Source organism: Diabrotica undecimpunctata, chromosome 8 (genome assembly GCF_040954645.1).
Source record: "Diabrotica undecimpunctata isolate CICGRU chromosome 8, icDiaUnde3, whole genome shotgun sequence".
NCBI lineage: Eukaryota > Metazoa > Arthropoda > Insecta > Coleoptera > Chrysomelidae > Diabrotica > Diabrotica undecimpunctata.
The window spans coordinates 39,401,898-39,417,467 of NC_092810.1; the positions used below are offsets into that span (position 1 = coordinate 39,401,898).

At 32.5% G+C, this 15,570-nt stretch overlaps 1 protein-coding gene across 2 annotated transcripts; it reads right to left on the reverse strand.

Annotated features, from left to right (window-relative positions):
- Positions 1–205: 205 nt before the first annotated feature.
- On the reverse strand, positions 206–14,959 carry P5cr-2 (Pyrroline-5-carboxylate reductase-like 2). 2 transcript variants are annotated; one of them, XM_072540123.1, is made up of 6 exons: positions 14,753–14,959; positions 6,029–6,099; positions 5,783–5,965; positions 4,268–4,480; positions 2,309–2,513; positions 206–422 (listed from the first exon to the last, which is right to left on the reverse strand). In XM_072540123.1, exons 1-6 carry the CDS (start codon positions 14,832–14,834, stop codon positions 352–354), a joined length of 825 nt encoding a protein of 274 aa, XP_072396224.1. In that variant the 5' UTR covers positions 14,835–14,959; the 3' UTR covers positions 206–351. The 2 variants fall into 2 exon arrangements, with proteins under 2 accessions (XP_072396224.1, XP_072396225.1); XM_072540124.1 differs by having other exon boundaries at positions 6,025–6,099; positions 14,753–14,795.
- Positions 14,960–15,570: the final 611 nt, after the last annotated feature.

A 15,570-nucleotide genomic window follows, 5' to 3' on the forward strand; every position in this document is an offset into this window, starting at 1 on the left:
TTGTATCATTTATTTGTAAATAAGTTTATCAATTATTAAATTTGTCAACTTTTAACCAACCACATCAGTTCCAGACCAAAAAATTTTAATTCTTACCCAGAATGTGTAATGACAGTATCAATTTTGAACAATGGCAACAGTGTCTCATGAACAAGCAATTTCTGTTACGAGGGGAGTTGGATATGTCAAATAAATTGGAGCAAAAAATATTTCAGTAAATATTTATTTATAAAAATAAATAAGTTAAATTTACATTTCTTACGCTACTATTTTGTTACTATAGATAAATATGTTTTGTAATACAATATAAATAAACGCTAATAAATATCACAATGAAATATGACACGGTCATTATTTTGATGAAAACGTGTTACACTGTTTGGTGGCGGCTTCCACTGCACCTATCACAGCACTTCGGAAACCTGCAATAAAAATGTACAGATATAATACAAAATATTATATATACTAATACTAAAATATAAAAATATATCTAATGTAATATTAACAGGTTGGCTCCCATATGAATCACAGGTGATACATCAGCTTAAGTCGTTGTTATACCGGCATAAATTTGCATAGATTTCTGTCTGGCACCAAGCACACTGAGACTATAAATTTATTCTCTGATTCATAGGTGGAATTTGCTTGTGATCACCGGGGATTCACATGGTATATGAACGAACCAGAACAGTATAGTTTTCGTGTTTTAATTAATTGTTTAGTTATTTCGAAGTGTAAGTATATCTAGGTTGTTTCCTAGTGTTTTTATTGTAAAAAATGGATCTTAAAAATGAACAAAAATTACTTCAATGGTACAATGAGCTGGAAGCTGAAGGTAATACCTTTGGGGTAACATACGTATATTTTTTTTATCTAGAAACAATTGTTGAAAAAGATCAGGGTGACAATGAATTACAAGAGGACGAGGACCATGAAGGTATAAGTACTAGCAAACCAACAAGGCAATACCGTTGCGAAAACCTAAGTTTAGAAAGTAGTGACGAGGAACCATTTCCCATTTCGGAATCGCAATATGAGCCCAGCTCTGAATCGGAACCCGAGTCTAAAGCAGAATCTTAAACTGCCAGTCACAATTCAGATTTAGAAATAAGTAATGAAAATGTCAATCACCTACTGCAATTTCGTGGAATGATGTAGATGGATCATTTTTGAAACAATTTGCTTTTACTGATGCAAGCAGAATAAATGTTTCTTGCAATTTACTACCTGTGGATATTTTCAGATTTATTGTTGATTCGGATATTTTAAAACTTATTGTCTTGGAAATTAACAAAAATTCTAAACAGTACAAACCAAAGTGGAATGACGTGTCTTCTGAAGAAATAGAAAAGTTTTTTGCGATTTTGTTGTATATGGGACTAGCTAAATTACCAAACATATCAGATTACTGGTCACAAAAATTTCTGTATCGTATTCTGTATTGTTTTTTTCGCCATATTATGTGTAGAAATATAATCCAGGCCATACTACGATTTATTCATTTCGCAAAATACAAAATAAAACCTCTCACAGATGCGTTGACTAAGAATTTTAAGCAACTAAAGGTTCCTGGAGAGGTAGTGTTCATAGATGAATCTATCGTATTATTTAGAAGGAGGTTACTGTTCCGGCAGTATATTCCAGGAAAGGCCTCACAATACTGTGTGAAAATATTTATGTAAGTTATGTGACGAAAGTAGATATACGTATGAAACCGAAATTTATAAAAGAAAGAGTTACTGCAGGACGAAGAAGCAATACAGTCGTTTTTAATTTGAATAATAATTATCTCGAGAGTGGTCGTACTCTAGTAGCAGATAACTATTATAACAATTTAGAGTTGGCAGATTTAATTTTAGAAAGAAAAACTCATAACGTTTTTCACAACGAAAAATTTTGGATGAAACAAAATGAAAAAAGGAAACAAAGTAATGGTATAATAAAGTTATTGGAAACTGGAAAGATAAGAGATGTGTTTAGGATTATTAGTATGAGACACATACTAAATATCGTAGATACAAACAAAAAAAAAAACGAAAACCAGAATTAATTTATAAACCGGAAGCTGTTGTGTTTCATAACAACTTTAAAATGGGTATTGATTCATCAGATCAAATGGCTTCCTATTTTACTGTCCTTTGTCGATGTTTGCGATGGTACCATAAGGTTGCATTTGAGTATCTGTGTGGTACTAACCTATCTTAATTTAATCTTTTGTATACTAACAAATTAAATTATCTTCCAAAATGCACTAAATTATATTTCATTGAAAAAATTATAGTTTTAAAGGTACCACAATTATGTTTACCTTTTTCTTCTAGATAATGTAACCCGTAGGCTGTGGACCCCGATGGCGAAGAAACATCGTCTTTAAGAGAGCCAGGATGCCTTTGGGTATCCCTGACCATTTGCCCTGCTCCGAGTACGGTTTGGGAGGCCAATCGGTACGCTAGATCTCTCGGTAAACCCATCTTCACACCACCGTCAGCAAGCGCTTCAATCATCACATATACCTAAAACAATTTTGAAATATTTAGTTCGTTTCTTTATTAATTTTTGAAATTAGGGGAATAACCAACTCATATATATATATATATATATATATATATATATATATATATATATATATATATATATATATATATATATATATACATAATATAACTCATATTCACAAAAGTGGAATTTAAAGAAAGCCGACTGGAAATTATATGAACAATTTTCGGAAGATACCTTCTTTCAATCTGAATATATAAATTCATATGAAAAATTTTTATTTTTGCACAATATAAATACAACTGCATCCTACTGCATCCCCAAATTTAAAATAAAAAACCAACTTACAGAGGAAAATACTGGTGGGATTTAGAATGTAAGGAAGCAGTCAGAAGAAGACACGGGAAAGCTTTTGTATATTCAAAGATAATCCAAACCAAGAAAACCTACTTAAGTAACAGCTAAAGTAAACAAGTTAAAAGAAACAGCTGAAGTGATTATGTCAGGTTCTTAAATAGGTCGGTCTCTATTAAAGATATATGGTCAAAAGGTAATCGACTAAAAAATCGAAAAACTAAGAACAAAGTCCCTATAATGCTGTCAGAAGCTTCGTGGATAGAAGAGTTCCACCAAAATATCACTCCACTGTCTGCAGAATTAGTAATTCCTGATCTACAAATGAATGCTTAATACGACTATCCAGAACAAATCCGCTTGTTAATCAAATCATTTTTTGACACTGAACTGATTCAAATCTATTGAAATCCATTACTCGATGCTATTAAATCTTTCAAAGAGTGGCAAGACTGCGCTTCTGCGCATAAGTTAGATATTCTCTAAAGAACATTAATTTGTCATTGTTAATTATATCTAGGATTCTTCTTACTTAATAATTATTAATCGCAGTGTACAATTACTAGCGTACGCTGATGACATCGACATTATTGCAAGAAGAAAGGGGGACGTGATCGAATCATTCAAGGCGCTTGAAGCAGCAACAAAAATAATGGGACTAGAGGTTAACACTAGTAAGACGAAGTATATGAAAGTATCAAATTATATACAAGCAGCACAACCCGAAGATTTAACGATCGGAACATATACTTTTGAAGGACTAAGAGAGTTTATATACCTAGGCTCACAAATCAATCAGAATAATGCAGTAAGTGCAGAAATTAACAGACGGATATATCTGGCAAATAGAGCCTATTATGGATTAAAAATTTTTTTAACAAGCCCAGTTACAAAAAGAACGAAACTAGTGATATCCAAAACTCTTATCAAGCCCATCCTCACCTACGCGTCGGAAACATGGATGATGACAAAGAGCGATGAAGAACGTTTACGATGCTTTGAACGTAAAATCCTCCGGCATATCTGTGGAGTAGTACAGGAGGGCAGATTATGGCGTAGACGCTATAATTTCGAACTTTACCGCCTGTATGACAAACCTGATATTAGGTCCATCAAAATAAACCAGCTGCGGTGGTTAGGTCACATAGAGAGAATGAATAAGATGGAGCCGCCAAAACATATTTATAACCAAAGAATAGATGGAGTGAGAAGGAGAGGCAGACCAGAGCACGATTTAAGGATCAGGTGGAGGAAGACTTGAGAATGTTGGGAGTACGAAACTGGAAAGCCAAGACGAAGAAAAGGAGAGAATGGAGACTTATCCTTGAGCAGGCCAAGACCCACCTTGGGTTGTGGAGCCAATGATGATGATGATGATGATTCTTCTTACTTTTTTCAATCTTTATCTATTACTTACATATGCAGGTCCAGACCCACTTAAAGCGGTAATGGGATCGAGATAACTCTCGGGCACTTCTTCGCATGTTCCGATAGATTGTAGTAGTTTTCTAGTAACTCGGGCGTCATCTTTGGTTGCGTTTTTGCCGCTAACAAATACAGATGCTGCGTTTTGGACCAACGCGGGTGTGTTCGGCATTACTCTGATTACTCTGGCTTCCGTAGGCAATAACTGAAACAAAAAGATGAAAAAGAATCAATGATATTGTCATTTTTAAAAGAAATAAAGAATGATTGGTATATCAAACAAGTGTTTTAAAAAAAAGTATGATAGATTTAATATATTCTATAATAGACTTTTTTCTATAATACAATGCTGAGGAAAACGTCACAGAACTAGCTCCACAAGATGGCGTCGTCACGGGTAGCGTCCCAAAATAGCGGTGCTTCACATCGATTACTACTCTAGTTTCTAGTTATCATATATTTACTCTAAGTAGGTTTAAATTAAAAACTGCACAAAAAATAACAAAATGAAGACATTAAAAATAAAAATTAAAATTATCTCTGTCAATAAAAGATGGTAAAAGAAACAGAAAAATAAAAGATCAATACTAAAATTCGATTCGTAACGATTCTCGAACGTTAAAATTAAGTCATCATAAATATCATCCAATTCGCGTTCTCAAACTACTACAGGTGGCAGCCCTTGCTTTGAAAGATGGCGGACGAAATAGAGATATCGTTTGTTGACATTGTAAATTTGATAGGGAATTTTAAAAGACCCGTAGTTGAAGGGCAAGCAAGCTCAATATTTTTAAAATTTGATAAAATTTATAACAGTTTTAAACTTTAATTTATTCAAATTTTTGAGATTTATCTCTATTTTATTAGTGATCTATTCTTCCCTGTCCTGGGCTAGTTGTTCGGCTTCATGTAACCCTTGGTTAATCAATATTTTTGTTTGATCTATTTATTTGATCTATTTTACTTTGAATAATCATTAAATAAGCTATGTACAGATACTCGTATCTAAAAAAACAAACCTAATTTTTTGTACAAGACCTCGTATGAACCATGTTTTTTACAAAATAATACGCAAAACGAAATAAATGGCATAAAAATTATGGCATAAAAACGTCTTATTTATCTTTATAAGGTGCTTTTGACCTCCTGGAAAATTTTCATATTTGCACATACGAGGTCTTGCACTTTCACCGACGATATAATTTTAATTAGATTTATAGATGATTTGCCGATTTCACGACTTATGCACCTAACTCTTTATATTTTCCAAGCGAGGTTGACTCCATAATTAAAATTCTGTCACAGACTGTTCCAGTATTAGAATAATTGATTTTTACTGTGCGACGTTACATTTTCGAATATTATAGCTCCTCGACAAGCCAGCACGCATGACAAACGCACATTTAACAAAGTGAAATATGCCGACAGTACTTTAACTATGTGAGAATTTACTTTAATAAATTTAACTACGTGAGAAAAAGACGAAGAAAAACTATCTTATACTCACTTGCTCTAGTTGCCTTAACGTTACACCCATGGCAATCGACATAAACAGCTTATTGGCCTTTATCTCATTCTTCTTAATCGGTTCTAAAGCTATCGGTATTATCGACGGTTTCGTAGCTATCACGACTATGTCGGAATTTTTCACAACTTCTTCGTTTTCAAACGTAGTTTTTGCTCCGATGCCCTGAAATTAAAAAAAATCTGTTAATTATATGATCATTATTTTAATATCGAAAGATGTACCTGCCTTAAATGCCTCCACTGAGAGGATATCCGATGGATGACAGCTTGAAGTCATGGATTGGCCGCTGGTGAGTCCTAAATAAGACAAACACAACATTAACAACAAATAACAATGTATGTTCTGTTATGAAAGTACCCTTAGTTAAAGAGACCACTTATGTTTTAAATACTCTGTCTTATGTCAATCAGTCAGTCATAGTTAATAAACAAGTTATTTGAATCCCGTTGAATCCACGTGTGTCTTATTTATTAGTAGATATTATTAAATATACATTTCTACTATTAAACGTAGAGTATAGTCGGATCTACGTGCCTTGGAAATTATGGCCTTAATTGGTAATATTGAGCAGTTTATTCCAAAAAGTTCTGACATAACCTCATATACATATTGAGCGCATAAAATACTTTTTGAGTGTAATATGGTGGAAGTAATAAAAAAGTTTCGATGTTCCTCACTTTCATAGGCGGGGAAGCGTCTTAAAGGATCTTTTAGCACCAGAGTTATCACGGATGAAAAAAAAAACAGCAATTGAAACTATAGTCCAAAACAATTAGTGATTGCAGAAAGGTATAACTTTTATTTAATCAAACAGGAGCCAAATGGACTATTAGAGATTATGCTCAAAAGTTGAAAAACCTTTCCAAAAACTATCAATTTGGTAACTTCTTAAATGAAGCCTTACGAGATTCGTTTGTGGATTGAAATCGGATACAATAATAAGAAAATTACTTACTGAAAGTAATTTAACATTTGACAGATCTCTTCAAGAAGCCCAAAGTATGGTGGCGGTAGAAGATCAATCTATAGTTCTGGAGTCAGATACAGTATTACAAAAGTTGGATGCAACAAACAGCAAAAGTTTACCAAAACAATCGTCATCCGAGTAAGTGCTAGTGAAACCATGTTTTCTATGTAAAAGGAATCATAACCCAGACAGTTGTCCTGCAAAGAACTAACGATTACTATTGTTGCAGAAGAGGCCACACCAGTTGTATACAGGAAAAGAAAATCATTAAATACAGTGCAATATGATCATAGTGAGTGTGAGAAGTAAATTCCGAAGCATGTAAAAGTATTAATCATGTTAAAAAGAGTTGTCATTTTTAGAAATATATCTTGTTAAGTATAAGTTGAAATTTGTTACTGGGCAGAATGTAGAAATTGCAATAGAAATTAAAGTAATTGTTGGGGATAATACTAGGAAATTTTGCTTATAATTGGTAGTTACAAATTGCAATCATGCATTCTTAGCTCTACTTGGGCGTAACTTTATAAGTGCTATTTTGCCAAATTGGGAAAAAAGTTTTAATATAAACGGCAGCAATAATGAAAGGTTAGATTCAATAAGTAGTGAACATTAAATTAACAATGATAGCAATACAATAGAGGTTTTAGTAGAGCAATTTAACCCTTAATAAGACAACGGTAACATATTTCTCACTGTACTTTGCCGCCAAATTTCGATTGTCGCTGTCAATACACAGAACGTTGAATTTTGTAATATTAAGTATTCGTTTCATGGATAAATACACCAACTATTCTGACAGTTATTCGACGGATCTGATTTTTAGTTGACAATGGACAATTAGATGTTGATAGGTTATGATATTTCTTGCCACTAAAAGTTGATTTTTATTACAACTTCGCAAATTATTTGGTGAATCGGCTCCAAAAATTCTGGTAAGTACAAAGTAATTATATTTTTGAAGCCTCCTTGCTGCCTTAGAAGAAGATTTTTCTGATGTTGATCTCGACTCTGATGATGATGATGATGATGACATTTTTATACCATCCCCATCTACTTCTGTTTGCGGTAAGTCCAATTGCTTGGTTAAGCTGATGAAGCTGTTCCTTCTACATACGTTGATGTAAATTCCACAACTGAACGAACATCTGACAATGACTCACAATAAAATCAAAGTGTCTTGGTAGAACAGAGTTCAGTGGTTACGCTAACTAATTTTACTGAATAATGGACCTTTGAGACAGATGTTCCAAAAACACCAAAATTTGAGTCTGTTTTACAGTCAAATGTTCAATTCACTCATAAAAGAAAACCAATATTTTATTTTGAGAAATTCTTCCCTTGTGATCTAATAGAACAAATTGTTGCTCAAACGAATTTATATGCTGTATAAAAAGACAGCAAAAATTACAAAAACACTAGCCAAGAAGAAATAAGGGCATTACTAGGTGTTTTTATTTTAATAGGATTGCACCCTTTACCAGACAAAGATTTATATTGGTCAAGTGATCCTTTTTATAATAATCCTGTTATCTCCAAAGCTTTTACAATAACCAGTTTAAAAAAATTAATAGAAAATATCCATCTAAATGACAATTGAGCAGCTACAGAGAGAGGTTCACCTAACTTTGACATATTGCATAAGATAAGACCATTTATAGATAGACTTAATGAAATTTTCAAAGAACAAGCAAATCCTGGAAGTCGATTTTCTATTGATGAATATATGGTGAAATTTAAAGGACGTAGTACAGTATATGCGCAAAAAGCCAATTACGCGTGGTTATAAAATTTGGGCAAAGTGTGATGCCATTCCTGGGTATCTATACCAGTTTATTGTCTACACTGGAAAAACTGAAGTCATTGAAAATGATGGCTTGGAATATAAGGTTGTAACTGAATTATGTCAAGATATACCACACAAATCTTTGTTTGTTTTTGATAACTTTTTTACGTTGCAACTTTAGAAGATGAAGATTTGATGTGTAGTTATTGTCAAATAGCTTTATGCCCAAAAAATGTTTTAAATCTCACACGGCTTTAGTTGAGATCCAAATTTTATTTTTGTTACCCATATATGAATTTTTGTATTTTTTTATTAAATAAATTGTTTCACAAACTATACATGGGTAATTTATTTACCACCTATAAACATTTTTTAAGGAACAACGGAAAAATAGTTCCCACCACTTTTTTTTTATTACTTTTTCAAATTATTATTTATTTCAACAAAAATATAGTTTATTTACATACCAAAAGTATATAAACAAACAAATTAATTATCCTTATATCCCATGTCTTATTAAGGGTTAAAGCAAAATTGAACAAAAATTTCCAGGGAAGAAGCCATATCTCCTATTGAAGACTTTAAAGTGCGTATAAAATTGAGGGATGGTGTAAAACCAATCTTTCACAGAGCTTATGGAATGACGTATGCGTTGAAACCAAAAATATAGGAAGAGTTAAATAGAATAGTCAGTACGGGTATTTTATCAAAGGTAAAGAGTAGTAAGTGGGCTAGTAGTATAGTTATGGTATATAAAAGGAAAGGAATCTAAATGAAATTATAATTTGTGTTTATTTTAAAAAGAAGTTAAATTAGATACAATTAAGACTAATAGATTCGAAAAAAAGTGGAGAGATGCATAGAAATATGCATTGGACGTGGAATATTCTAATACTGGTTTTCGCTCATTTCTTGTATTGATGTCACAATATTTGCCAAAGTTACCGCGTTTAGGAAAATTTTCCGTCACGAGGTCTCTTTCGTGTCTTTGTAAAAGATAATGGAAAAAATCATTGAAAATATTTACTTTTACGGACATCTTGCTATTCCAATAGATCAATAAATTGTTTGTTGAGAGATTGTTATTGAAACATTAAGATAAAAGTTTAAACAAAATTATCTACAACGTAATATAATTATCTAATGGTTTATATTTGTACAGAAACTCGGTCAAAGGTACTAAGTAGCCGTTATGTAAAATGTATTTACTATATGGATTTTTTGGCCCCAGGATGGATTTTATAAAAAATCTGTATTTTATTTTTGTTCATATATTTTGTTACTATGTCTGTAATTGATAAGATACTGGATTATAAATAATAAAACATTTGGATAAAGAAGTTTATGACGTCAATGGATCAATGTTTGATATTTGGCACATGATTTTTAACAATCTCTACCTATTAGAGCACGTTTATCGTTTGACATATGGCAGTCTTTGAATTTTATGTTCCTTTTCGCATACGTGTTTACATATTTGAGGTCTAACAAATTCTCTATTTTTAATACAAGATTTATGTTCACTTATTCTAACATCTAATGATCTTGATGTTTCACCTAAATAAAAATCATCGCATCCACAAGGTATTTTATAAATACAATCCTTTGTTCTCTCTTGTTCATTGTTAAGGTTTAGTTTTAGATAAAATATATCTCAAGGTGCTTGTTGTTTTAAATGTTGTTGAAATGTTGAATTTATTTCCTATCATTTCAAGTTTTTCCGATAATCCTTTTATGTATGGTTTTGTTATTTTCGTCGCATCGTGTCTTCTACATAAGGAATTTTATAGACTAGACAAAATGGCTTCAAAACGACTGCACCAAATTAGATAATTTTTTTTGTTGTGTTTATTATCAGGACAAGGTTTATGTAAAAGATAATTTTCAAAAAATTGTACGGAAAGACGTAAAAAACAGTTTTTCTGTTATTTTAAATCGCAATATATCTAATAGATGGTGCCCTACTATGGCTAACAAAGGAAACTATGATTAACAAAATAAATAATAGTATTGACAGATCGACATAACGACATAGCTGAATTTGGTATTGCGGCTCCAAATAATAAAGATAACGTTTTAACATATCAGATGGGAATATATGTCGTTAAGGCGAGGAATTGGAGAATCTCTTCATTTTCCATGCATGGCATTCGTGAATAGACAACGACTTTATTTCACGAGAGAAAACGCAACGCAAAGAGCTGAACGATCACATATATATATATATATATATATATATATATATATATATATATATATATATATATATATATATATATATATTGTTAGGTAAAGTTCAGCAATAAGTCAGTATGATTGTATGGTGGACGAAAGAAATTAGGCGTAAAATAGAATTAAAAAAAGAAAAAAGGAGAAAATATTTAGGTGATAGAACGGATAAAAATTATAGAACATATAAAGAGCAGAGTAAAACAGTGAAAAATATAATATTCGAGGCAAAACAACGATTCTGGAAATATTTTGGAGACAAATTAGAAGAAGAGAGCAGTAATAACCAAAACTATTCTATAAAGTTATAAAAGGTCTAGGATCCTAGAAAAAGTGTCTATTGTCTACGAAAGAAAAAGCACGTCTATTCGGTACGAAGACCAAAATCAGAGAGAGACAAAAAGGCATCTGCGTCTGCTGTGTATGAGAAGAAAACTCAGAGAGAAGTTTTTTGTTTGCATTCTGTCTGTATTTGGGTGGGGATAAAATTAGGCAGGAGGAATTATTGCCAAGGGTCGGATTAAGGGAATCATTTTGATATTGAGATTATGAATTTAAGATTTGATACAACGAAGAACATAGTGATATTTTTCGTATGTCAAATAATGAACAAACATTACGAAATATAGGTAGGTACTTAATTTACTGAAACTTGGAATAAGATAGGCGGATTGACTAAGTCTTATGCTATTCAATCTAAGCATGGATAAAGTCATAAAAGCGTAAATGAAGAAAGGGGATACATGATGGGGAACAATGACATTAAAATTCTTTGTTACGCAGACGATGCAATATTGATTGCCCAAATGAAGATTACTAGTTGACAGATTTAATACAAGGCAAAATAATTTAACATAATTTTCATGGCTCACGTGTTAGATAGAGTGACGCACTACAACTCCCTCGGCACCATAATAAATGAAGAATAGACCAACAACCAGGATATAATAGCGCGCATCGGAAAAGCTATATCCACCTTCAATCGAATGGAGGTCTCTTTCAAGAGTCGCAACCTCCATCTTGATATAAAACTAAGAATGCTGAGATAATTATAACAGGAGCCCTTACCGGCAGAACTGGAAGGAAAGAAAACGATAAAGTAGTGGGGAGATTTGGAGAGGATGAACAAAACGATAACGAAGAACATCTGATTGAATTATGCGAACTAAACAACCTAAAAATCACCAACGGATTCTTCAGACATAAAAATATTCATAAATATACATGGATGCAAGAAACACGAAAGCTGGTCAAAAATTAATAGAATTTAGATACGGCAACATCGAAGAAATATACGAGCATGTAAAGGCGAGTATAAAACAAGCAGCATTCGAAGCCCTTGGAGAAAAAGAACATATAACAAATAAACAGCACTATTATGAAATAAATGAACCAACAAAAAGAATAATTGAAGAAAAAAAGAAACTATACAGAAAATGGCTGACTACAAACAACGATGAAATTTATAAAGAATATAGAGAAAAAGATAGAGAAGTGAAAAAACAAATAACACAACAAAAGAATGAAGAGTAGGAAAGAACCTGCTTAAATATTGAAACATACATAGGAGGTACAAGAACTTTGGAGTCATGGAAAGTACTGAGAGGATTGAAACAAAACTCAAAAAAAAATTAAATTGGGAAATATACAGGACAAAGAATGGAAGGACTACTACAAGGAATTGTTAGCAGAACAAAGACCACAATTCATTGGAAAAGAAAACAGGCAAAGACGAAGCAGATCCCCACAACAAGAAATAGAAATAACAGATAGGGAAATGAGCACGGCCATAAAAGCAATCAAAAATAAGAAAGCACCGGGACCTGGGAGCATCTCACCTGAGCTTATAAAATACGGATCAAAAAAATTACATTGATACAATGATACAATGGATATTTCAGAAAGCCATAAATGGAGAACAGCTCCCAAAGGAATTTACGGAGGCATATATGACATCTATATTTAAGAAAGGAGATAGAAAACGATGCGAAAACTACAGAGGAATAAGCATAATATCATCAATAGGAAGATTATATGGGAAGATACTGTGAGAAAAGATAGAGCAAGCGATAAAAGACAAAATCGGCGAGGATCAAACAGGCTTCACGGCAGGAAGATCATGCATCAGGAAGATCATCCATAGACCACATATACACACTGGAACAACTGTTGGAAAAGAAAAAAGCAAAAAATAGAGATATACATTTGGCATTTGTGGACCCGAGAAAGGCGTATGACTCTGTACCAAGGTCAGAACTATAGGAAGCAATGTACAAATTAGAAATACAGACGGAACTCATAGAAGCTACAAAAGCTCTGTATAAAGAAAATAAAGTGTCCATTAAAATGGGAACAAGAATAATAGGAGACTTCACCACAACAAAAAGGCTCCTGCAGGGTTGTTCCACATCTCCAACCCTATTCAAAATATACTTAGAGAAAGCCTTGACTACATGGAAAAGAAAATGCGAAGGCATGGGAGTACCGGTACGGAACGAATACCTATATACGCTAAGGTTTGCAGACGATCAAGTAGTGATTGCACAAGACCAAGACGACCTCAGCTACGTGATGAAGAAACTACAAGAAGAATATACCAAGGCTGGCCCAGATATTAACCTCGCGAAAACAGAGTACCTATCTAAAAGTGAAGAAGACATAGAAGATCTACAGATTGATGACAACGTAACAATCTAAGAAAAGGATAAATTCAAATACTTGGGGTTTATAATCACGAAAAAGGCAACAACAGAGGAAGAAATTAAACAAAGATTAGAACAAACAAGAACAGCAAACCGACAACTTACCTCCCTAAGGTGGGGTAGACACCTAAATATGAGGACAAAAACACAGATTTATAAAACATTAGTGCGAAGGATTATGACATATGGGGCTGAAAATTGAATCATAAACAAAAAAAAAACATCAGTAAAATAGTAGCAACAGAGATGGAATGCCTGCGAAGATGCTGCAGAGTAACAAGAATAGATAGGAGAAGTAATGACGAAATAAAGCAAAGAACATCAATAGAAACAGACATACTAACATACATAGAACAAAAAATACTAAAGCGGTATGGACATGTAAGAAGAACTAGTGACAGCAGATAGATAAAGAGAATAACCGAATGGAGCCCCATAGGAAGGAGGAAAACGGGACGACCTCGAAAATCCTGGAGAAACGAAGTAGACGACGCCATGAGTAAGAGAGGCCTAAACGATGGAGAATGGAACAACAGAGAGAGATGCAAACGGTTAAGCGAGGGAAGGCAGTGAATACTGTAGAATCCCTGAATATATATATATATATATATATATATATATATATATATATATATATATATATATATATATATATATGCTGAGATGCTACACCTTCTCTGTCCTTTTTGTGGTTTTGAATCATGGAACTTAAACGTAGATATGTATAGAAGATTGAAAGCATTCATTTGTAACCGAGTCACAAATGACGAAGTCTTCAGAAGAATGAAGAAAAACCGAGAGGTAATGACCACCATCAAATCTCTAAAGCTACAATATTTGTAATTTTGGAATTTAAAACATTGTGAAATTGCTTTTGTATAATTAATAACCAACCTATATTGATAAAAGTATCTATTTATAGAATATAAATAAATTAACAAGGAAATAAGTTGTGCAAAATTTATATAAAATGTATTTCTTTGTTTCGTTTTTTAACACAAAAACTTGTACACGTAAAGTAATGATGAATCAGTGTAATAACGAAAGAAAGGGGAAGATTAACAAAGAATATCTACAGCAAAATAATTATTTAGATCTCCGCGATTGGAATGGTATGAATGAAGAAGAAAAAGAAAGAAAAGCAAAATCAAAATTAAATTTACTACCAAAAAAATTATATGAAACAACTGTAATGACTGTACCAGAACCACTGATGGTACCCAGTGTTAAAAAAATCTTATTAATAACAAAAAATAAGAACTTACCTGTGCTGATAAACCCTTTGGCCATGGCTTGTGCCATTTTGCCACCCCCAATAAACCCAATCTTGATCAGTTTACTCGACATTATCGATTTCGAATTCGTAAGCAGTTGACCTCAGAAAATCTCAATTAATACTGCAATCAGTTAACTAAGAAACAGTTACAAAAATACCATTTTATCAACATAATTTCATTTTTATAATCAATGTATAAATATTTTGAACTAGTGTTTGAAGACGATTGCTGGATCGTACGTTCCATGGAAAGTTTCGACTTTTTGTAAGAAATTTTTTATCTGCTCGGAGGACTTTGATCTTAAATAACGAAGTCGGAATGCCAATTTCAGAGAAATTAGTGTTTTATTGTATTGTTTTTATTTATGGAATATTTTTAATTGAATTCAGGTGTTTGTTTATAATGTCTTGTAATTGATTACAACAATAAAACAACATGTACACATTATGCGCGAGAAAAATTTCTCGTTTTAGTAATGAAACGTTTGTTGTTTGTACACTTCCACTTAAAAATTACGAACTGCATGATAAAAACAAGGAAATAAGTTGTGTAAAAGTATATTTCATATATATATATATATATATATATATATATATATATATACATATATCTGTATATGAAATGTTCGAAAAAATTTCCTTTGTCAGATAAATGAAAATTATTGAGTATCGGGAAAAACCGCGTTGAGAATTCAAAACTCGACGTTTCGGCACTCATTTTGGAGCCATTATCAAAAGTGATATAGTCCCTTTCGAATTCGGGGTCTCAATCTGCCTACTCCTCAGTGTCAAGTGACGAGCGGCGAC